Below are 24,861 nucleotides of genomic sequence, written 5' to 3'. Positions count from 1 at the left end.
AAAATTAAATGCATATCTAAATAAATAAATATACATAAAATTTAATGCATGTCTAAGTAAATAAATATAATCAACATTGATGCATGTCTAAATAAATAAATATAGATCAAATTTAATGCATGTCTAAATAAATAAATGTAATCAAAATTAATGCATTTCTAAATAAATAAATATAGATCAAATTTAATGCATGTCTAAATAAATAAATATAATCAAAATTAATGCATGTCTAAATAAATAAATATACATCAAATTTAATGCATGTCTAAATAAATGTAATCAAAATTAATGCATTTCTAAATTTATTTATTTATTTATAAATATAGATCAAACTTAATGCATGTCTAAATAAATAAATATAGATCAAATTCAATGCATGTCTATATGAATAAATATAGATCAAATTTAATACATGTCTATATAAATAAATATAGATCAAATTTAATGCATGTCTACATAAATAAATATAAATCAAATTTAATGCATATCTATATAAATAAATATGGATAAAATTTAACGCATATGTAAATAAATATAGATTTAGTTTAATGCATTCCTAAATAGATACATATTAATCAAATTTAATGCATATCAAAATTAAGGAATATAGATTAAATTTTATGCATATCTATATAAATAAGTATGGATAAAATTTAATGCACCTTTAAATAAATATGTATGAAATTGGAGGCATATCTATATAACTAAATATGAATCAAATTTAATGCATATCTATATAAATAAATAAATAAAAAATAGTGAAATCAAAGGAGATGAAGTGTTTACCTGATATAAGCAATGGTAAACTTTTAACGACTCTTCATGCAAGCTGCAACTTTATGCCTGGTTTGTTTTTATCATTTTTTACATCTTCTACACTTGTTGTTTTTAAAGGATGTATACATGTTTGCAATTTATGCCTATAATAAATTGCGGTTTCATTTAATGCCATAACCAGCAAATTCTAGCATTGCTACAAATATAATTTGATTTTTTCCGACGAGAAGAATAGCAAGAATAGCGTTCTTTAAAACTCTGCAGAATAAGGACTTTGTAAATTGTTTTTCAGAGTATTCGGTTGAACAATGAATTTGATTGTAAATTTCAACTTATATATCTTTTATATCTTATATATATTTTAATATCTTTTCTCTTAAATATAAATCAAATTGAATACATATCTAAATAAATAAATATAAACCAAATTTAATGCATATGTAAATAAATTAGCATGGCATATCCAAATACATATCTAAAATATTTGAATTTTGTCATATAATGCTGATTAAAAGCAATTTTAAATAGCCCAAACACAAATTTGTGGGAATGAAGTAAACATTTTCTCAAGTTATATTATAATGTAATTTTTCATTCCTATTATATATATATATATATAGCATTTCAGCCCAGCATTGCCCGGGTGTTTGGAGGTGTATGTTGAGCAAAAAAAAAAAAGTAGTAGTAGGAAGGCAGGTTCGAACCCGTATCACGAAGGAGGAAAAGAATGGGGGAAAAAACGTGATGTCTTTGCTGTTATGACCACCGCCAAACTAAAAGTGACGTAGGTTCAAATTAAGGCTAGACAATCGAAAAGAGGGGATGACTTTCGACAATATCAGCGAAAAAAGCAACCCCTCCCTGTAGAAAAGTGGCCAGTTGAAGGTGAAGAAATTAATGTTTTTAGCCAATTTTTCGATACTTGTCATCTGAAAGGTCGAGTTTAAAAACGATACTGATCTTGTGAAAATCGGTCACCTCTGTCGAAAGTTTTAGGCAGACATGTAAACATACATACGTTTATATATTGGTAGCTTAAATTTTCGACCCAAACCAATTAAAAAGCTTGCCCTATCTCTGAATACACTTTATGTAAAATTTCAAATGTTTAGACCAGAAATTGTCTGTATAATTTGGTAGAGACCGAAGCAGTCAATTTTTTTTAACTTTGACCCCTATTATGACCCTTTAACATTTATTGTTTTGGGCTCAAATCAAGTTATTAAGTTCGATCCATGTCCAAGAAACCTATATCTAAAATTTCAAGTGTTTAGACCCAAATTGGCGAGGAGTTTGGTATAGTTCTCAAAGTTCAAATTGTTGAACTTTGACCTCTTAACAGGCAAATTTCTGGCCGAAAACCGATTACAAAGATTTTCCCAAATCTCAGTACCTTAGAAAGAAAAGAAAAATTGTGCACAATATTCATCAAGCCAAAAAATTATATCGAAAAAATAACATTGTGTTTCTTAATTTCTGCCATTTTGTAATTTAAGAAAAAAATCATTTTTAATCTTATTTTACATATTTATTAAATAATTTTCCTTGTAGTTTTAATTTACACTAAACATCTATTATGTTATAGTTTATATTAAAAAACAACATATATTTATTTTCTAAACCAGAGATAACTAGGATTATATGTACAATAGTGTGTCAGGATTATTTAGTACAAAACTAACTCATTACTTTTTCAAAATAAAATTATGATATGTTGTATCATTTATTTACCTATAATCTTACGATTCTTATTTTTTTTAATTTATTTTTAGTGCAAACTATATAATTCGAGGATATAAAAAGTATGTATATATTAAAAATAAAACTTCATTCAAATAATATATTGTCTAATATTTTATAGTTAGATAATTAATCTTTTACTTTATATTAAAGATTTATTTATACCAAATTATTTATTTTGCAAAATACAATCTAAGAAACATAACACCAATATAGAAATATACTTAATTATTTCCCATTATATTTAAAAGTACCTTAACTGACAGATTTTGACTAAGTAAACATTATACATCAAATATAAACATATATACACATGTACACACATATATACAAACACACATACACATATTTATTCATTAAATATTAATAGCTGTTATCATTATGAGAATTTTATTATGTATTTATTATTCTTAGGATTATAATTGGTAATCAATAAGCTATTATTTTAATTTTATTATATAAATTTTAACTGTTAAAATTAAAGCTGTAGTGCTAATCATGCTAATTATTATATTCCGATATAATTATCGTCCTTCCAACTTTATATTTCGACTCCTCCTTCAAAATGCTTTTCATTGCAAAATTTGCTTTCGTATTAGCTGTATCACCTGAAGAGGTTTCTAGTTGTAAGTAACTAGCTGACTGAAATATTCTCATGAATGTGTAGCAACATATTACTGCTTATGTAAAAAGAAATAGAATATATATATATATATATGGTACTTTGTCTGTATGTGAGTTTGTTTCATATCAATTTTGAAACAGCTAGACCAATTTTTTTTTAACTTTCACATAAATGTACTTTATGTGTTTGTAAGTGTTCTTAGATAGGTTTTGTATTGGAATGCCTCCGATAAGTATTGAAAATCGATAATTGAAAAACTCTGATTAAAGAAAAAACAGTTCAATTTTAACTCTTATACAGCCTAACATCACAAGTACATTTGAAAAGTTTTCTCACCGCACAAACAGAAAGGCTTGGCGTATAAAATCAACAATAGGTTCTTTGGTAACAGGCATGTTCAAAACGTTTAATTGTTGCACTGTGGTGGGTCCCCAACTAGAGCAGGCAGTTGATTGATTTGATTGAAACATGGGTGATTACAATGATTTTTATAACAATAAAAGTGGAAGTGCGAAACATTCGTTGATCCTCATTCAATCCCGGGCAACATTGGGGTCTCCCTGCTAGTGTGTGTGTGTGTGTGTGTGTATATATATATATATATATATATATATATATATATATATACTAGCAGGGAGTGATTATATAATCACTCTATGTGGTGACTCAGAATTTGATAAAGTGACTTCATAAGTAGCACCATTTTGTTCCATATTTAGAATCATTGTTTTTTGTCTATTACATAATATATCAATGTCAATATTCTGTTTTGTATTTTATAAGATTTTCTTTTGACTGTTTCTGAAGGCCAGCAAAAACAAAGAACAGCAGATGTTCCAACATCATATAGATTTCTAACATTTATTTTGCCATTATCATCAGCATTATTTAAAGTCAATATTTTATCTATATATATATTCTAGCTGTTGATGTACTTTTATCATTACCTAAGTACAACTGTATGCTTGTATTGACTAATAAACATAACTAGCCACCTTACCCCACCAACACCAGATTGCATCTCTGCATCCAGTGTGGTGAAAGTAATACAAAACGTTACTTGCATCTGTCTATCCTGTCGGTTGACAAAATCAAGGAAGGAAAAAGAACAGAAAAAATTTCGTCTATAGACGGTTTATTAATATACATATGGCAGTAATTTGCATATGAGGACAATAATTGTTGTGAAAAAGAATGAAGGTAATAATGTTATAATGTTTAAGATAAGAAATATTTTCAATGCCTTATTTTTCTTATATCACTCGCAAACCCTATTTAGTGACATTACCAAAAATCGTTTAGTGAGATCCAAGAGACTTTTAAACAAACTGAAACATCCTGCTGAACAAGACATGCTTTGATTTTACTTTCAGACAAAAAGAACTTTGACCAGGACCAAAAGGTAAACAGAAGGAATGACAGATGGCTATGTGCTGACCCCTCTGAAGTTCCAAGAGTGATGCACACAAAATTTCCTGCAACTGTCATGGTTTTGGGGGTTGTTAGCGATGAAGGATATGTGATGCAACCATATTTCTTTCCGCAAGTACAATCCTCCTGCTTATATTGATGTCCTGGGTACTGTTGTTAAGCCATGGATCAACAGAATAAGAAATTGAAGGCCCTACAATTTTTAACAAGTCTCTGTCCCATCACATAATGCTAAAACCACTCAAGAATGGTTAACAGAACATTTTCATGATCACATTACCCCCAACTTGTGGCCTCCTAGCTCTTCAGACCTTAATCCATTGGATTATTACATGTGAGGCGTCGTTGGGAGAGATGTTAATATACATCCTCATGATATTAAAGATTCTCTGAAAGCATCCATAGTCAGAGTAATGGCCAACATCAAACAAGAACTATTTTATACGCACCTGCCAAAGGTTTAGGTCTCTAAAAGAAGCTATCATTGAAGCAGAGGAAGATTTCATTGAATGAAATTATTAAATAAGAGTATCGCTTATGTATCAATGTCGTTTTATTTAATTACAGATGTGTTGTTGTTTGTATTTTTATTATCCTTAAAAATGTAATAAATGTTTTCAAACACTGGATGCACCATGTATATATAAAATATTAAATGAAAGATGAGGAATAAAAGTTATATATAACTTTATTATATCATCATAACAATAAAGAAAAGTTAAAGAAAAATTTAAGAACAAAACCTCTTTAGGCCATAGTATTTCGAAGCTAAACGCTTCCCATCAGAAGATGAGAAGGGCCAGAATTATACAAAATGTAAATATAGAAAAAACTGGCTTGAATAAAGAGAAGAAAAAAGGGAAAAAACAATAAAAGTGGAGCAAATGAAAACTAAACCCGGAAAGTAAATTAATTTACTCCAAATTTTATTGAAGGGATAAAAATTGCTTTTGTTTCCCAAAGCAAGGGTTAAATTAACCTTAGATAACAATTTTAAAAAATAATAAAAATAAAAACATCTATAAAAAGTGTGGTCTCTAATTGAGAGACAATTCAAGAATTAGTTATCACCCTGAGCAATAATAATAACAATTGGAAAATAACAAGGACAAAAAACGCAGTTTCTGCTTATCTCTACAATTATATAAATGCAATTTTGTCTTTGTGTGTGTGTGTGTGTGTGTGTGTGTGTGTGTGTGTGTGTGTGTGTGTGTGTGTATGCATCTCTGTGAGTTTGTTCCTTATAGACTCTGAAATGACTGAACAGATTTTCTTTAAAATTTACAGAACTTTGGTGTATAAGTCTGGGAGTGATCTTAGTTAAGTGTTGTCTCAGAATACTCCCAATAATTACCGATAATCAATAATCTAAACTGTTATTTTAATTTATCCATCGGTAAAGCCACTTTTTTCTATGTCGTCACTTAGCAACAATGATAGAACAATGGGCTGTGAAAATTCTACTGTGGGTAAGTTGATAGCGTGTTTTTTTTTTTGCATGAGGTGGTCTGTAGATTTAAACTCCACATGTAAATTTCTTAATTTTTTTTCATTAACTGCAAAGAATTTTATAACACTTGAAAATTCATGTTTTTTTTGTTTGTTTTTTTATTTTTGCATGGTGTGGTCTGTAGGTTCAAACCCCACACGTAAATTTGTTAATATTTTTTTTTTTTCATTAACTGGAAAGTTTATATAAAATAATTTTATAAAAGAAAAAGTAGGTTCTCTAGAGTGCAATGTAGAATAACATCTATTTTGGACCAAGTTACTGCATGGAGACATGTGAAGCTTCCTCCTGAGCGATTTCATGGATTTTGATGACAATAAAAATATAGGAATGCGAAATATTCATTGATCATCATTCAATCCTGGGCAACGTCGGGTCTCCCTGCTAGTTTGAAATAAGACTGAAATGAAAAAAAAAAAAAAAATTAAAAACGAAGAGTCCTTTAAGTATCTTTAAAGATTTTTGTTCTAAGTCTTTTCTTTTGGTTCCTTCTTTTCTGATATTTTTTCCTGTCAGTCCTTCTCTTTCTTTTAAAAATAGTCCTTGAAAGGGTATGAATTATTGACTTTCTTGCCCAGTAGGTAATATAAAACTGTTTTTCAGTCCATTCCAACCACTTCGGGTTTAAATTATCTTCTCAGACTCTTTTTCGTCTTGTTTATAAATTTAATGAATGAAGAGAAAACCTCTTTTTCCTCAAATCTTTTCAAATACCAGAGACAGACGAAAACTTGTTCATGCCAGGCCAGTCAATGACTTTAACTTCTGTAGCTCTTACAGAAGAAGTCCCAAGAAACGTGTCTTTTGGAACAAATAGGTAACTTGCTCAAGTTAACAAATTGTACTCGACTTTCTTGCTCTAATACTCTTTACGGAGATCTGAAAACACCTCTCTTCGGTGAAAATCCAGAATCTGATTAAAATGGGCACTGTGAGAGGGGAAATTCTTCCCCAAACACTGTCTGACAAACTACATGAAACTGAAATGAAATAAATGCATGTGGATTACTGACACATAGACATCCAATGTTGACAAATCAAAATAAAAATCTACAGAAAAGTCTTTATGACGTACGCTTCCGTAACAAAATAAAAATGTTGTAGCGGACGCCATTGAATGTTGTCTATCACATCAAAACAGTAACATTTATAAATGAACAACAATTAAAGAAACATTGCTCACTAACTGCATAACTTAGAAACCATATGAATTTATTACGGCCGATTGAGACAAGACATGTTTACAAGAAAATCAGGAGGAGAGTATTTTTAACACATCCATTCCGCTTGGTGTAAGAGGGAGAGATAGAGAGGAAGGGGTGATAACACCACCTATGGGCTGAAACATGCAACTGCTAGAAATAAGGGGCAATAACCATATGTTTCAACCATGAGGATATTATGCATTGTGTCCGTGTGTGTGCTGAGTGCAAGCTAGGCTGGATAGCAGTTTGACAACACATCTCTATAAATACTCCCCCTCCAGTTAGCTAGAGGCTATAAAATGTTTATGAAAAGAAGAAATATACAAAGTTCAGGACATGTTAAAGTGAAGTAGGTTGCAGGTAGAGATATAGGGGTGGATGCCAAGTCTGGAGCAGACACGATCACGGGTTCTGGGTCAGAAAAACTGATTGTGGCAGGTGCTGAATCCGATAGGTTTTTGAGAAAAGTTGGTTTGACGCGTCTATCGTGACAGTGTCTCGTTTACCATTGTAGTTGATAATGAAGTATTCATTGGAGCATTCCTATACTAGGTATGGTCCACCATAAAGGGATTGAAAGTGATGAAGTGTTCTTACTCTGCAAATGCATCTGCAGAGTCCAAGAGACAAGTGCACTTCTTGATTGTATCATCTGCATTGTGGACAAGATTGGTGGTACACTATAGTCGAAGTCAGTTGCACAAGGTTTGCAAGTGAGTCTGCAGTGTCAAGTACAAGTGGGTCTGTACTGGTGTTGGAGTGTATTGTTTCAGCTGATTGGGTTCCCTGTGTGTTGATTGAGCCATCAAACATCCAGTTGTTGAGTTTTTAGTGTGCATGTTGCAGCTTAATTCATTTTAAAGTAGTGCAACTTCTTCCATCGTAGTTGTTGATGTCTGTGGATTTTATGTGTCTGATGAATGTCGGTCAGGGTTTGGTTGTTGAAGTTTGCAGAGCTTGACTTTTTACATCCATTATGAAGTCAAATGCTTGGGGTTGGTTTTGGGCTGAGAAAGAGATTTTTTACATAGCCAAAATAGCTTCTGCTTGAAAAAAACATATATGCGGCTTTTGCGCATTGTATGGAGGCATCTTGAAATGAATGAAATTTCCCTCGTGTCACAGAGGTGCTGTGGTCTCTTCCATGATGAAGTAAGAAAAAAGGAGTTTTGTATCTAATGAGTTTTGGGGTTGAGCTCTTCTTCTATGTATTTAAAAAAAAATATTGAGGTATAATTCGATAGCGTACATACGGTAAGAACTCATGCAATGGACGGACATACATTTGGGAGAGAGAGAAAAAACTGCTCAAACACGTGGGAGATGCCATTTGTTGCTGCGCATGAATCGCTATCTTGGATTGTAGCGCGTGTGCACAACAGTTGCAAGGTATTATTACGTCACCAGGTCACCATTTGTAGTGGACATCGTTGAATGTTGTCTATCACATTGAAAAAATAACTTTTATAAATGAACAACAAATAAAGAAACAACACTAACTGCGTAACTTACAAACCATATGAATTTATTATGGTCAACTGTTACAAGACATGTTTACAAGAAAGTCAGGAGGAGAGTATTTTTAACACATCCATTCTGCTTGGCATTTCAGATGTAAGATAGAGAGAGAGAAAGTAAGTCAATATTGCCACCTATGAGCTGAAACATGCGTATGGCATAATCACATTGACACACTGGTTCTCACCAGATCACCGAAGTTAAGCAATATTGAGCTTAGCCAGTACCAGAGGAGTGACCATTTGGGAAGGCTGTACTTTCTGGGAAGGTTGGGTGTGGGGCCAGCACACTCACCCCGAAAAAAGAACGCTACAAAAGCATCTACAAAAGTCGTGGATGGCCTATGTCCCTCCAGGGGCTCAAGGGTATAGATGGGCTGAAACTGCTGGAAATAAGGGGTGATAACCGTATATGTCTCAACCTTCAGGGTTTTGTGTATTGTGTCCATGTGTGCGCTGGGTGCAAGTTAGGATGGATAGCAGTTTGACAACACGTCTATAATATCATATTTCAAAATTTATGTAAATTGATTAAGTAGTTTTATTGTTATAAAGAAAATCATTTTTAAATCATTTAAAAAGATTAATGTAAAATCGGTATCATTATGATCTCGCAAGTTTGAATAATTGGGAACTTATCTGCCTTTGTTTTTTCAAGATGGCGACGCAAAACAGTTCCTTTTTGATTACTCATAAAATTTGATTTTCTTTGTTAAAATGATCAATTGATCATTTTAACAAAGAAAATCAAAATGATCTTTGTTACTTGATAAATTTGTTTCTGACGGACGTCCATCATAAAGATTTTTCTGTGTTTTCTGTATTTGTAAATCATTGTTTAGATAGAGACGAGGGATCAATTTTGTAGATATGTGGTTTTAAGCACATTGGTTTTTGGTTGAAAATAGTAATATATCCAAAAATTACAAAAATTAATCAATATAGAGGAACTGCAATTCTCTTTTAAGTTTAAAAAAAAGTCTATCACTATCAGCTAAAACAAACGTCAGCCATTACAGTAGCAAAGAGGGAGATAAGTATGCTCCATGTATTCGCAATCTTCAAGGTTTTCACATCTAGGGAAAATGCCATTTCCCTCAATTTTTCATAAAACCATAAATAATTTTTTACTCAATTAATTTTCGTATTTTTTTTAATATATTACTATTTTCGACGTGACAAGTAAGCATTGTTGGGTAAATTTTTAGATTAGGTCCACCTCCACAATTTTCTTTTAAATGGCGACTTTAAAGGTTTTTGACTGTGCTGCATTGTATTCTTGGCGGCTATCTTTTTTACGTGCATGCGCGTGCCATAAACAAATCTAATCATCTATAACTGATTTGTTTATGGCGCGCGCATGCACGCGCGTAAAAAAAAAAGCCACCAAAGCGGCAAAATCAGTTGGAAGAATTTGTGTGAGCAGTGATTTTTGCCTGTTGATTGACTGCAAGCTATTTCGGCCCATTTTTTTGCAATAGACAAGTTTGATCTAAGATTGATACCGGAGTTCGACGGCTCCTCCGCCGGACCCTCGGTAGTTGAGTAGTGGGAAAAGGCTGAGCTGGTCTACCAGCTTTGCAAAATAAAGGATCCCACATTTATCATCTCATTGAGGCTGACCAAGGGGGCATACTCCGTTTATCAACAGCTCAGGGATGAACCAACTCTGGAGGCACTATATGCAGCCTTTGCTACGGACCCTTTTATTGCCTGGAGGCAGTTCACTGAACAGCGGCTTGGGTTGGATGAGACGGTGAACGTCTACTTGGCGGATTTAAAGAGATTAGCTGCGCCATTTGGTGGAGTGACTGAACGCATATTAAGTTGTGCCTTTCTCACAGAACTCCCGGACGACATCAGCCGATTGGTGCGAGCATCGTCAAGGCTTAGCGAGATTGGGCTTCAGGAATTGTTGGCTAGAACCCGTAATATTTTAAAAGAAAAAGATACAAAGCCAGTGCTAGCAGCCGCAGAAGCATCTACTCCATTAGAAGATTATATGTTATAAATGTGGTGGGTCAAGCCACTTTTCTAGGGACTGCGGAAGCTGAAGCAGTGTAAAGGACACGTCTGCTCAGGAAACGCCAAGACGCATGCGTTGCTATCAGTGCAGCAAGCTAGGTCACGTAGCAAGGAGTTGTCCAGGAAACGGACAAGGGGAGTAAACTATAGTGCCAGTATTCTCCCCAGATCATTGACAAATAGAGCACTACCCGCAGTGAGAGTGCGCGTGAATGGACGTGAAGGTTTTGCGCTCGTAGACACAAGGTGCACGCAGACTCTCGTGTGCAAGGCATGCTGTGACACATGGGACAAGAAGAGGATTCCAGTACTGACAGTCGGCAGGGGCATGCTAGCCTCTTGTGGAGTTAGTATCCTTCGTACATGTGTCGGTGATGGGCATACAATAACCGTACGAGCCCTGGTTGTGAGCGGGGACCTTCTTGGTTATGACCTGCTGTTATGAATGGACGTTATCAAAGAATTGGGTGGTGTCCGTATTGATGGTGAGAGTAAGGCACATTTCTCTAACGCTTGCCTTGCTTTGGATGCATCCATAAAACTGGAACAGTTTGACTTTCATGCGGAATTCGACCAGCGTACGAGATCCTGGACAGTTTCTTGGAAATGGTCGGATGAGCAGCCACCCGGGAAGTTGTACAATAGGGTTCCGGAATATAAAATTCCCCCGGGAGTTCGTGGAGAATACGATAAGGAACTACAGACTTGGATAAAAAATGGATGGCTAGTTCCCTATCCAGAGAAGGAATTGGGCCCCCCAAAGTGTCTGATCGCGTTAATGGCAGTTATCCAGCATAATAAACAGAAGGTGAGGCCGGTACTCGACTATCAGGAACTAAACGAGCACGTAAATCCTTTTACAGCCCGCACAGATGTATGTACCGAGAAGTTGAGGGAATGGCGGCAAGCAGGATCTAATGTATCTGTGCTGGATCTTCGTAAAGCATACCTTCAAGTGCATGTACATCAGTCTCTACGGCCCTATCAAACGGTGCTTATCAAGAGAGAAAGGTATTGCTTAATCCATATAGGATTTGGACTTAACGTGGCACCATCAATTATGCAAAGGATTGTTGCCGCTATATTGACTAAGGATGAGCGCATTCAGCAGGCAACATCTGCATATATTGACGATGTGTATGTGGATGAAGAAATTGTGCCTGCAACGCGCGTAAAAGAACATCTTTACAACTTTGGCCTTCTCAGCAAGGAACCAGAAAGGCTATGGGACGGTGCAAGAGTGCTCGGTTTGCAGGTCTGGGAAGAAGATAATGTCCTGTGTTGGAAACGAGGCAATGAAATCACAGGTATGCCCTGTGTTTTCACACGACGGAATGTATTTTCATTGGGCGGAAAGTTGGTTGGACACCTTTCTGTGAGTGGCTGGCTTCATATTGCAGTGGCATTCATCAAACAGAGAGCCTCTGACATCACCACCGGATGGAATGACAAAATTGATGACACCCCTCTCAATACCATGGTCAGAGAGGTCCTCACCAGAGTGCACAAAGAAGATTTAGCATGGGGCAGATGGTGTGTTGACAGCCAGGACTGTAGTGTATGGGTTGACGTAAGCTCTCTTGCCATTGGCGTGTCGTTAGTCCATGATGGGGCTGTAGTGGAAAATGCTTGCTGGTTGCGCCCAGAAAAGGACTCCCAACACATAAACCCGGCAGAATTCGATGCAGTGATCAAGGGAATAAACTTGGCAATCCTTTGGAAGACAACCACCTTGCAACTACTCACAGATTCTGCTTGCGTTCATAAGTGGATTTCAGACACTCTTACAGGACGGGCTAGAGTGCGAACCAAAGCAACGAGCGAGATGCTTATGAAACCGCACCGTGGCCGTCGCGTCACCCAGTAAGCCCTTCTTCAGTGCATTGGTGGAATCATCTCTGCTGCAATGTCCACAAGACCGGATCCTCTGTGATCGTCTAGAAATTTCGTCTTCGGAGATACCGGGTGCTCGTTGACAGAAGCAGTTTCACAAGTATAAAATAATAATAATACATCAGCACATCAAAGAATTTTGAATAACAAAGACTCCGGAGATTGGGTTATATAGAATGTATTAAAAGAAAACCATAAAAGAAATATATACAAACACATGTACAGTTTGGAGTATGAGTTTGTAAGCAAGCATTTAAACTTCTAAGTGGGGCTTCCACTGGCTGGAATTTACAAGTCTATGAACTTAACCCTTTTTTAGTTATCGGGCAATAGGCGAGGGGTGGAGAGAGAGAGGTGAGGTGGCTGGACTCTCTCTGCTTGCTCCGACTTCTGTCTTTTGGAATCTCAATCTTAATCTGTTTTAATTCTGACTTTCTTGGTCTTATATAGTACCGCACTGGGCGGGGCGACAATTACCAATTCCTTCCCGACCAATCAGAATGCTCAATAACCAAATCGTCTGATTCTCTCTCATTGGATAATTTGACTGATGACAAAAAATTGGCCACCTCCCACAATCCAAGAATAATTCTAACTCCTCCCCGATCAACCAAAAACGCCCTATGGAAAATAACCAGTTTTCTCTCATTGGATAATTCGGAAACTGCGTAATACGTGATAACCGTGTAAGTAAGAAAACTGCGTCCAGAAAAAAAAATGCTTTGTGAATTCTGCCCTTAGATGTGACACTTGTTCCTTATCAAAGGAAATTAACAATTTATTGTTCTGTCAACATCTCGACAACATATGTTATTGAAAAATCTCTTGATCTAAATTTCAAATGGTTTTATCAAAGTCACACTGAATCATTTAATATTTGATTCGAAAAAACATTCTTTGAAGCCGACAAATGCGTGTGTGAAATTTTAACTCTAAAGAATTTATTTATCGTTTGTTTTGATCTTGTCACAAATATATTTTGTGACGCCAACAATTATGAGTGTGTGTATGTGTGGTTTTTAGTTCAAAGCAATCAAAGGAAAAAAATATTTCCCTTTTTTGCACTGGATATGACTGTATCGGAATTTGTCACCATCGCTCGACTTGAAAACAAAACGTATGTTTTTTTTGAAGTTATCATTCTGTCCACTTTGACTAAACCATTTATTATTGTTTTGCTTTAAGGAAAGAAAAAAAAATACTTTGGCAGAATTTAAGCCAACAAGATTCTCTGGTAGTGCCCGGCATAAGATATTAACATTTATCTTTTAGTTAACCGGTGTGTTGCCCATGATAAAATGTTAACATCTATCTTTCGAATACCCGATATTGCCCGGGATAAAATGTTAACGTTAAATAAAAGTGTCACATCGACCCTAATGGTCTGATGCTGCCTCTCTTTGGTGTTACATGCTCATTCGTCGGTGGCTCAACACGATCATAAGCCTGGTGAATGAATATGCACTATCAATGGAGGTGTCCCTGGTCAGATCCAGCATAAACAAGGCAGATTGTTTAACAAGGGTACCTCAAAGATGGCTTGATGCCATAAAAAGAACTGTTGAACCTACGCAACCTCTCTGTGCCGCATCTATGATCCCTGGTCAATCTAATTAGATTAAAGAAATCCACCAACAAAGCGGGCATCCTGGAGTCAAGCGGACCCTATATTTTGCTAAGTTGGTTGAATCAGGAGTGCGAAGGGCAGACGTCATGGAAGTGGTCAAAAACTGCATGGAATGCCAATCCATTGAACCGGCACTTGTTCGCTGGGAAAAGGGGAAGTAAGGAGCCACTGTACCTAGTGGAAATGGGATCATTGAATGGAATCATCGAACCGTCAAAACAATCATGGCTAGATCAGGCTGCACAGTGTTTGAGGCAGTTTATTTGTACAATGTAACTCCGAAAGATGATGTTTCGCTCTCTACAGCACCGGCTGATACATTGCATAGGTATCACGCCAGGGTGAAGGGCATAGAAATGAACCCACTACCTGAACTCGAAGTAGCCAGAGAGAGAGTGTGAAGAAAGGGGATGTTGTGTGGATTAAAAATCCGCAAGGCAAGTGCACGACAAGGTATGGAGTTGGGCGAGTCACTGAAATAATCAGCCCACAAGCGGTGCGGGTTGACAGTAACGCAACGATCATTAGACAACATGAGCGAATCAGAGTCAGAATCTAGCGAGGCATCTCTCTGAATTGCAGCACCACCATCAGATAGTGACTCTGAGATTAGTAGCCTCCCAGAAGAGACAGAGATGCTCGACTCTCAGACCGTAGATGAAAGCACAAGTGAACATGAGGCGTGTGTCATCCCCCCTCGAAGAAGCACCCGGCGAAGACAATCAGCACCCCCTTGCCATCTCTGTGATCATGAGATCAGGGGGGAGTGTGGGGAAAATGGCTTACCATACAAACGTCCTCGTGTCTGTCTGTCCTGTGAGTTGCCCGCATCGAATAAGAAAGAAAGAGTCCATCATGGCGGCCGTGACGTTTTGTAATGAACAAAGTCTCGCAAGATCACGTGTGCGTGCCTCATAAAAACAGGTCACTTGTAGGTGGGAGAGGAAGGAGAAATCATTTGACGTTTGAGAAGCGACAAAGAATTTGTGTGAGCAATGATTTTTGCCTGTTGATTGACTGCACAATGCATAATACAACTTTTTATATCTCGATAACTACTTATTTCTGCAAAATTTCAATGCGCTTTTTGTATTCAGCACAGTTGAAAACTTATGCAAGTCGTCATTTAAAAGAAAATTGTGGAGGTGGACCTAATCTAAAAAAATACCCATTGTTGTTTTTGCTTGAAAGGCCATATTAAAAAAAAATCGATTTGTCGACTTTATCTTTACAAACACTTTTTTTTTATTACATTGAATTTGAAATAAGTACGTGATATGTAGGTAAGAGCAAAATTACATTGAATTTGAAATAAGTACGTGATATGTAGGTAAGAGCAAAATTACATTGAATTTGAAATAAGTACGTGATATGTAGGTACGAGCAAAATTACATTGAATTTGAAATAAGTACGTGATATGTAGGTACGAGCAAAATTACATTGAATTTGAAATAAGTACGTGATATGTAGGTAAGAGCAAAATTACATTGAATTTGAAATAAGTACGTGATATGTAGGTACGAGCAAAATTACATTGAATTTGAAATAAGTACGTGATATGTAGGTAAGAGCAAAATTACATTGAATTTGAAATAAGTACGTGATATGTAGGTAAGAGCAAAATTACATTGAATTTGAAATAAGTACGTGATATGTAGGTACGAGCAAAATTACATTGAATTTGAAATAAGTACGTGATATGTAGGTAAGAGCAAAATTACATTGAATTTGAAATAAGTACGTGATATGTAGGTACGAGCAAAATTACATTGAATTTGAAATAAGTACGTGATATGTAGGTACGAGCAAAATTACATTGAATTTGAAATAAGTACGTGATATGTAGGTAAGAGCAAAATTACATTGAATTTGAAATAAGTACGTGATATGTAGGTAAGAGCAAAATTACATTGAATTTGAAATAAGTACGTGATATGTAGGTAAGAGCAAAATTACATTGAATTTGAAATAAGTACGTGATATGTAGGTACGAGCAAAATTACATTGAATTTGAAATAAGTACGTGATATGTAGGTACGAGCAAAATGAATGCCAATGCTCAAAATGTATCAACATTTTGACCCCCTCCCCTTGCTTAAAAATTCACCAAAAATCAGGACATTAACCAATTTTAATGAAATTTTCAGTATTTATCAAATAATGATCACAAAATATAATGAAATAATTATTTTTATTTAAATCTGAGTGGAAATGTATTATTTGTTTAAACAAAAAATACCTTTACTAAAGTTATGGTTTTCAGTAGTAAATAAAAACGCAAGAATTTATTTTTTTTTTACATAAATAAAGCATCGTAATTTGTAACAATAAAAATAAAATAATTTTTATAGGGGCATTATGAAAAAAAACCCTAAAGTCCGTATTAATGAATTTGATATAACTCGAAGAAAAATGAATTTCTCGAACTACCGATATTACCATTTAATTAAACATTGTTTATTTAATATTTTCACACACCAAAAAATTATAATAGCAAAAATATTTCTACTTTTTTTTGTTTTTAAATTAGAGATTTCGCATAATTTTTATATGCAAGATTTTAATAATTTCCTTGCTCGCAAGAATGTGAAACTTTCGGCGTAACATAATTTTTATATAATCGCGAACAATAATTAAAAAAAAAAAATAATTTAAAAACAGGAACATAAAAAATGATTAAATTAAAAAATGATAAAAATTGATACAGACGTTCAGAATAGGAATGTATGGATACACGTCTGGGGGAAAAAAAAGAAACCTGACACCTCTCCCTCCTTTTACTATCATGACTTCATTTTGAAACAGCGTTTTGATTGGCTGAAATTTTGGGCCTCCTTATAATTGTGTTTACATTTTTTTTTTTTTAGTTTGCTGCGTTTTTGGCGAACGGTAAAACTTGCTTTTTGAGGGTTAATTAAGTTTTTTTTTTTTTTTTGCACAAACAAGGTGATTTTTTTTGGTTTCTTTAAATTAAATTCAATATCTTAGGACTTTACTTTACTAATTATCTTTGTATTAGACCCAGAAAACTAATATTTATCTTTTAAAGGATTTTTACAATGAATTTATTTAACTTCAAAATTTAGCTAAATTGGTTAGCTCTTCGTGAAAAATTTTTTCACAACTTTTTTTTTTTTCACGTGTACAAATATTTTTTCCTTTAGTCCATAAGCTTTCAAATACAATCAAAAAGGAGTCGGACACCTACAAAAAAATTATGATAAATCGGCTGTCAAAACTAGGTCCCTCTATTTTTGCCCGTAACTAGTGATATGGACGTCGAATCACAACGCACTGTGCGTTTAGTGTATGTGTGTGTGTGTGTGTTTTTAATGTAACTTGAAAAAAAAGCACTAAAAGAATTTAATTTGTGAAAAGTAAAAAAAAGATTTTCATGCGGGATGTGAATAAATACTTTTTTTTTCTTTTTAAAAAAAAAAAAAAAAAAAAAAAAAAAAAGAAATCGCAACAAGGGTTGGGGGGCAGGAAAGTTTTGATTTTCCGAATTTGGTAATGAGAACCGGCGAACCGAAATGACTAAAATAACAAGAGTCACACCCTTTGATATTTTGTGGCTAAGAATTTGAAAAAAAATAATTCCATTATATCTAGCTTCTGTCGGATATACTTACGAATCAGTCACTGAAAAATATTTGCAAGTAATTTTAACTGTGAAATTCTATAATGTAAATAAATATATATAACTTTAAAAAGGGGACATCACAAACAGACGAAACTTCTTTTTCTCTGTAGGTATCATCATCATCATATCCTCGCCCTTTCTAAAGTCCAACACTTCCTCAAATAAAGGAAATGACGTCATACTAATATTGGTGTACGGAGTAACTGGATATATTTTTAAGATAAAATATTTTTTTATTTTATATATTTTATTTTTACGAAAGAGACCAGTCTAAATACTACATTAAAACGTATAGCTTAATAATCTTACGTCTGCCGGATACAGTTTTAGATGCTGCGGTATGAGTTTCTTTTTTATTTGTTTTTTAAAGGAGGCATCTGACGTCATATGAAGCCTTCCAAAGAAGCGATTTTCTCCGATGACCAGATTGGAAAAGTGAATGTATTGGCGTGAATTCTTCAGAGTTGTGTGATCGTGTGTCTGGTTTGTACTCAACAGCTCTACCGTTGAGTTTTTTTTTTTTTTTTTTTTTTTCTTCGCTTTTTCAAGGCCCCAAACCTTTTACGGTATGAACGGGCTTTCATTTAGCGAGCTTTGTTGTCTCTTTTGCTGCCCGCCATGTCCCTCGCGCATCGCTGCCAAACTGGCATTCCTACCCCCAGAACCGACATACACTTTGGTATCGGACCAGACGGGATCAAGATACAGTTTACACCTCACAGAACGAGCCGAATGGCAGTACACACAAAAAGAATTAGACTGTATTGAAGTTTTCATGACGAGAACGACGCGAGGTAACCGTATTTCTTGTATGTTTGTCCGATGTGCACCAAACGCTCGCTTCACACTCTTGTTTAGCCATGGAAATGCAGTTGATTTAGGACAGATGAGTAGTTTTTACATTGGACTTGGATCGCGAATTAACTGCAATATTTTTAGTTATGATTATTCTGGTTACGGAACGAGTTCTGGAAAGCCTTCGGAGAAAAATCTTTATTCTGATATTGATGCGGCATTGCAAGCCCTTCGGACACGTTATGGGATCAGCCCACAGAATGTGATCTTGTATGGACAGAGCATTGGAACGGTGCCGACTGTGGATTTGGCTTCCAGATTTGAAGTCGGAGCAGTTATCCTACATTCGCCCCTCACGTCTGGAGTCCGATTGGCGTTCCCGGACACTAAACGGACTTGGTTTTTCGACGCTTTTCCTAGGTAAGTGTTAATGAGAAAAAAAAAGAAAAAGAAAAAGAATTTAAAACCAATTTTATTACATAAAGTCTTATGGTGTTTACATCAACCAACATCCCAGATTGAATTATTTTTGTATTGAAAATGTGGATAAAAAGGCATTTGTTTCAATGTTAAAAATAAATCTCATCACAATTGACAAGACTAGTTCCAAAAAATACTCAAAGAAAACATAAGCTCATAAATTTTACGTGCCGTTATTTGAAGAATGATCCTTTATTCCTTGCCATTTTTGATTTTAAAAAAATAGATAAATATGAAAAACTGGGCATTTTCGACTTCATAATACGCCCATTTGTCTTTTAACGTTCAAATTGATTTCCATTAAATCGTTCTACCGAATAACAAGTGAGAATTTTTTTTTTTTTTAAATGTCCACGTACGTGGGCATTTTTGTTATGACCATTAAGAACAAATAATTGGTGCTAATGCACTTACTGATCCGCGCTATTTTTTAAATCGTATTTCCAAGTTTAATTAAAGTTGTTTTTTATTCAATTGTAAGATTAAAGTACAGAATAGGTACAAAACACCCTCCCCCTCCTCATGTTAAGAATGGCTTTTTAAATAATAACGTTATTTCAGCACGGATCAATAAGTGCATGAGTACCAAATAATTCTTTCAACCACTCAAAACGAGATCTTTCTTAGTGAACAAAAAAAAAAAATCTGCACTTGTGTCTGTATTTTAACCCCCCCCCCCGACAAATTTAGAAAGGCATTCTTAATTCTTTGACTCTTCTCTTGATGTGGACGGAACCTTCGTAAAACGAAAACAATTTACCGGGATGTTAAAATGCACAAGTACGAAAATGTCTACATGTATAAGTACCTAAATCAAAGTTCAGATTTGATTTTCAATCCATTTTGTTTGCGTATGTCAATAGAAATTTGTTGTCTATTAAATTGCATTTGGCTGAAATTGGTGTTATGTATACCGAGTATTGAATTAGCAGTTAGTTATAATATAGTTAACAACGAAAAAAAAAAAAAAGAAAAGAGGGGGCAAATCGGGAAGAAACCAATATACAGTAGTTTCATGGGATTTTTTTTTTTGTGCTTTTTATCCACTTTATAATTGTATTAGTTATAATAATTAAACTAATAAAAAAATTTTAAGTGAAAATATACACATATGGGTAATGAAATTATTTTTTCTATTTTCATTACTATTATTTTTTATTTTATTTTTTTTTTAGTTTTTCTGGTTTAACCTAACAAAAATGTACGTTGAAGAGCGAATTATTAATTTCAATGGCCAAATCCGCTCTTAATGATGTCACGTGTGTCGTGTCCTATATATTTGTGTGTGTGTGTGTATGTATGTATATATATGTATATATATATATATATATTAGTGTGTGTGCACGCGCGTTTAAAACTGAAGAATGTCTTAAATGTTTTTAAAGCTTCTATCATATTCAATTGCTGTCAAGTTTCCTATATTTTTACTCAACTAGTTTTTCTTTCTATTAATTATTAACTTGATTTTTTTTTAATGTTGTCCTTTTAAAATTTTCATTTCTTTTGTGTATAAGTCGGGGAAAATGTCCAGCTGTTTCGACTGAGCGCAAACATGGTGGGGAAATTGTCAATTTGAATTGTTCAAATTGAAAGTGTATGTATGCCCATGATAAACTCTGAACACTATTTATTATTTAAAGCCAATGAAGTGATGAAACGAGTATTTATGAAATAATCACTATGGAAAACGAAATATATCAAATGTCATTCTATAAATTCAACTTGTCATTGTATTGCCATCCCCTCGTTTTGAAAGCAATGGGGGGGGGCAACCAGCTGTTTTTAACTTTGATAATGGCACAAAATAAAGAAAAATCATATTTCCGACTACTGTGTTTTCTTTTTCTATCTTATCTCTGTTCATCTATTTACCTTTTTAAATCTTTCAGAAGATATCAATCACATAATTATACAGATCAAATTCTGGACCCCTTTTTGTCTTTATATTTTTGTCATGAGATTTTTTTATTTTTAGAATTTATTTTTTATTGTTTTAAAACTTAATTTCTTTTTTTTTTCATTGGTATGGCTATTTTCATGTTCTTTTACTCATCCTTTATAATTCTTCAACTCTTTGTAACATGAAGGAAAGAATCTTTATCTTCATCTCCAGCCTCTTTCGTTTTACTCTTTTTTTTTCTTTTTTTTATTATTACTTTTAAGAAAGTCAAATCTAAGATTTTATCAAAAAAAATCTCACTTTTCGTTTCTGCTACTAAACTTTTTTTTTTTTTATGATTCATCCATAAAATATTGGCAATTTTCATTTGCTTTCATTACAACACCCACACTATTGTTTTTTTTTGTTTTGTTTTGTTACCACTCCCTCTTTTTAGATTCTGTTTAGTTACAATTTGTATTCCCCATCATTGTTGAAACAACAAACTGACTTTTTCAGCAATTTTCCTTCACAAACGTAAATTCTAACTCAACATAGACATATTGTTAAATTCATTAGTTTTCGTCTTTTTTCTCTGTAATTTTTATTAAGCTGTTTTTAGCTTTTCTCCTAAAAACACTAAATATTTATTTTATATATAATATTGGTGTAGTTCTATCATTAAACAACTATTACCGCATGAAATGAGTTTTTTTTTTTCCAACTGAAAACTGAAGCGTAGTAAATAATGTTTGTGTAGCAACTTAAAGGGTTTGTAACGTCCCCAAAAGAGACTTCACTTTTTTAAACGATTGTGTGAACACCCTGAAAAACTTGTCAGAAAGAAGAAAAAGAATAAACATTTATTTTAAAAGTGGGGGATTAATTTCATATGTAAATGTACCGTAAATGTACCCCCCACCCACACACACCCCTTCGGAGCAATTAGCCAGATTTTTACCTAGTTAGGATTTATCTCCCATAGCAAACAAAGAAATAAAACGAATAGAAAAGTTTATTTGCACTAGATTGGCTCGGAAATGGGGGATTGTTTTAGGTTAAATTTATATACACATTTTTTTTCTATCAAAATGTGGGGAAATGTGTTTTGCATTCCTTGTCAATTGTCTGATACTCCTTAATATGACGTTTTTTCCTCAACTTTACTACAAAAGATACTGTTTGGTAAATTTTCAGATTAGGTCCACCACTTTGGCGGCTATCTTTTTACGCGCATGCGCGCGCCATAAACAAATCTACTCATCTCTCGATAACTACTTATTTTTGCAAAATTACAATGCGATTTTCGTATTCAGCATAGTCGAAAAAAGTTGTCATTTAAAAGAAAATTGTGGAGATGATGGACATAATCTAAAAAATTACAAAACTTTTAGGGGTCCTTGTTTACGCACCTGTTTTTAGAAAAACTGACGCTTTCATTACAAAAGAATCCCAGAAAAATCCTCTGTATTCTTTCCCTACATATATAATCTTAAATACACTTTGAATTATTTTGTTTACTATTAATCAAATATTTATTGAAATGAAAAAAAAAAAAGAAAAAATGAAATGAGAAAACTAAAACAACTTAAAAAAAAAAATTGACTACTATATTTTGAATTATTTTCTAAGTTTTCCACCCGGGCAACTAGTTTTGCTCCAATTGATTCATTCTTTGACCTTTTGGCTAGGAGCAAAATGTAGTATCTGTTCTTATACTACATTTCACCTTTTCTGACCTGTATCAGTGGAGAAATTCTTCTAGATTGAGGCAATTTTTATTTTTGTTCCTATCCAGTGCCCCTTTTTGGGAGCTGAATTTTCCCACATTAAAAATCTGCCTTTGTGGGGAGTAAATAGGGACTAGTTTTGTTACAATTTTAATCTTTTTTTTTTTTTTTTTTTTTTTTTTGTATTTTCCTTTCTAAGAGCTAAACAAATTTGACCACAATAATTAGTGTCTATAACTTGACTGGTTTATAGTCATTTGTGTGTCGGTCTTGGTTATAGATTCTTAGACTTGCATGGAATTGGCATTTAGTGATAAGACTTTTTCGTTAATGGCACCTTAATAGATTTCCTCTTTCAATTCTTCCTTGTATAAATTAGTTCCTATTTACTTGCCTCCCCACAAAGGCAGAGTTAGACACAAGGTCGATTTTCAGAGTTGAAACAAGTCTCCTCTTCGCATTCATGTTAAAAATAAAATTTAAAAAATGGAGTTTTAAGATTTTTAATGTTTTTAACTTTCTAGAACCATAGTTTGATTTTTTTTTTTTTTTTTTTTTTTTTTTTTTTTTTTTTAACCAATGTTTCTCTAAAAAATATACCTCCACAATCCCCAAACATTCGTAGTTATTTACCTTTTCTCCCATCTGCTACGTAAAGCAATTAGTTTTTTTAAAATGATCATTGATCAACAATTTGCATAAAAAATTTGATCAGAACGGATTACGTTAATCTTGATCTGCTGGTAATCTTTGAATTTGATGACACAATATTGATTTACAATTGAGTTCGTACCTACTGATTTGATTCTTAACATTTTGAAATATTTTAATATGATAGAAATTTCTACATTCATAAAAGTATTCGGTTGCAAAGACATTTTATTAACTATGACACTAATTTTCGACACCCATAAAAATATAAGTAAAAACTAGTAAAATGAAATTCATTTATAATTTTTACGCTATGTTGAACGATCAGAGTTTAAATCGCATATAAACATTTTACATCCCATAAAAGCCACAAAATTTGACTTTAACATCGCAAAATAACAAAACCTTTAAAAAAAATGACAAAATATAACAATGGCAGGAACTTTTTGAAAATCAGCCAAATTAAATATTACAAATATAGAGAAAGAAAAAAATCGGTCCAAGTATACATTGTACCTTAACGTTTTGGTTCAATCATTAGTCAAGTGAAATATAACAGTAAAAGTCTTACCTTTGACTTGAAATATGAAAAAAAGATACATATAGGTGTGTATACTCAAAAGACTTATTACATTTAAACAGACATCACCTAAAACAATTAACTTCCGGTATCTATGGACGGCTATATGTGACAAATTTTCCTTGTTGATAAGCATTTAATTTTCAATATCGTAATTTGTAGCCCCCCCCCCCAGTAATATTTAAATTTCTATTAAATTCCTCTTTATTTTAGGAAATATTAATTTTTAATTTATAAAACTATTTAATTTATAAAACATTATTTAAATTTTTATAACATCCTTAAATTAACTTTTTCAGAAACTTATTTTCAATTGAAAATTTTTGTATGGAATTATAAATTAAGTCATTTTTTTATGTAATATAACAGATTGTAAAATCACCCGTACGCAAATAAATTTGGTTAATTCTGAACTCATAATTGTTTCAGTTACTTGGTTTAAAAATTATATTTTTGTTCTAACAATGAAGAAACAACTAATATAGGTTATGCGACATTTTTTATTAGCGAGATGCAAGATGAACAAATTGGTCTCCAAATCGTGTTTTCATTGTTTATGTTAAACTATGTAGAAATAACATTGAGCTCCATTTTTCCCGTTTTTCACTTTTTGGGGAATTTTTTTGAAAATTCATCAGTTTTATTGGGAGTAAAAAAAAAAGATTTTTTTTTTTATTTTACAAGTTTTTACTGTTATTTGCTATAGTGGTCGAAAATTCTGCCTGTTATGGTCATGCCTATATTTTTTTAAC

At 33.5% G+C, this 24,861-nt stretch overlaps 1 protein-coding gene and 1 long non-coding RNA gene across 3 annotated transcripts in view; both read left to right on the top strand.

Moving 5' to 3' along the window:
- LOC145276845 (uncharacterized) overlaps positions 1-5,234 on the top strand; it is a 97,641-nt gene extending 92,407 nt beyond the window's left edge. For both annotated transcript variants that reach the window (XR_013868039.1, XR_013868041.1), the window contains exon 3: positions 4,516-5,234. This is a non-coding gene — a long non-coding RNA (uncharacterized LOC145276845). The remainder of the gene's footprint in view (positions 1-4,515) is intronic.
- A 12,041-nt stretch (positions 5,235-17,275) lies between these two features.
- Positions 17,276-21,096, top strand: LOC145276844 (alpha/beta hydrolase domain-containing protein 17B-like). The gene has a single exon (XM_080128208.1). It carries the CDS (start codon positions 18,563-18,565, stop codon positions 19,211-19,213), a length of 651 nt encoding a protein of 216 aa, XP_079984334.1. The 5' UTR covers positions 17,276-18,562; the 3' UTR covers positions 19,214-21,096.
- Positions 21,097-24,861: the final 3,765 nt, after the last annotated feature.

The sequence above is a fragment of the Euprymna scolopes genome, chromosome 5 (assembly GCF_053919585.1).
Source record: "Euprymna scolopes isolate OS-2025 chromosome 5, ASM5391958v1, whole genome shotgun sequence".
NCBI classification, from domain to species: domain Eukaryota; kingdom Metazoa; phylum Mollusca; class Cephalopoda; order Sepiida; family Sepiolidae; genus Euprymna; species Euprymna scolopes.
This window is presented reverse-complemented; position numbering and strand designations above follow the sequence as displayed.

What these genes read in the sequence shown, in the direction of transcription:
- LOC145276844 (XM_080128208.1), top strand. Translation starts at nt 18,563, where the DNA reads ATGAACGGGCTTTCATTTAGCGAGCTTTGTTGTCTCTTTTGCTGCCCG.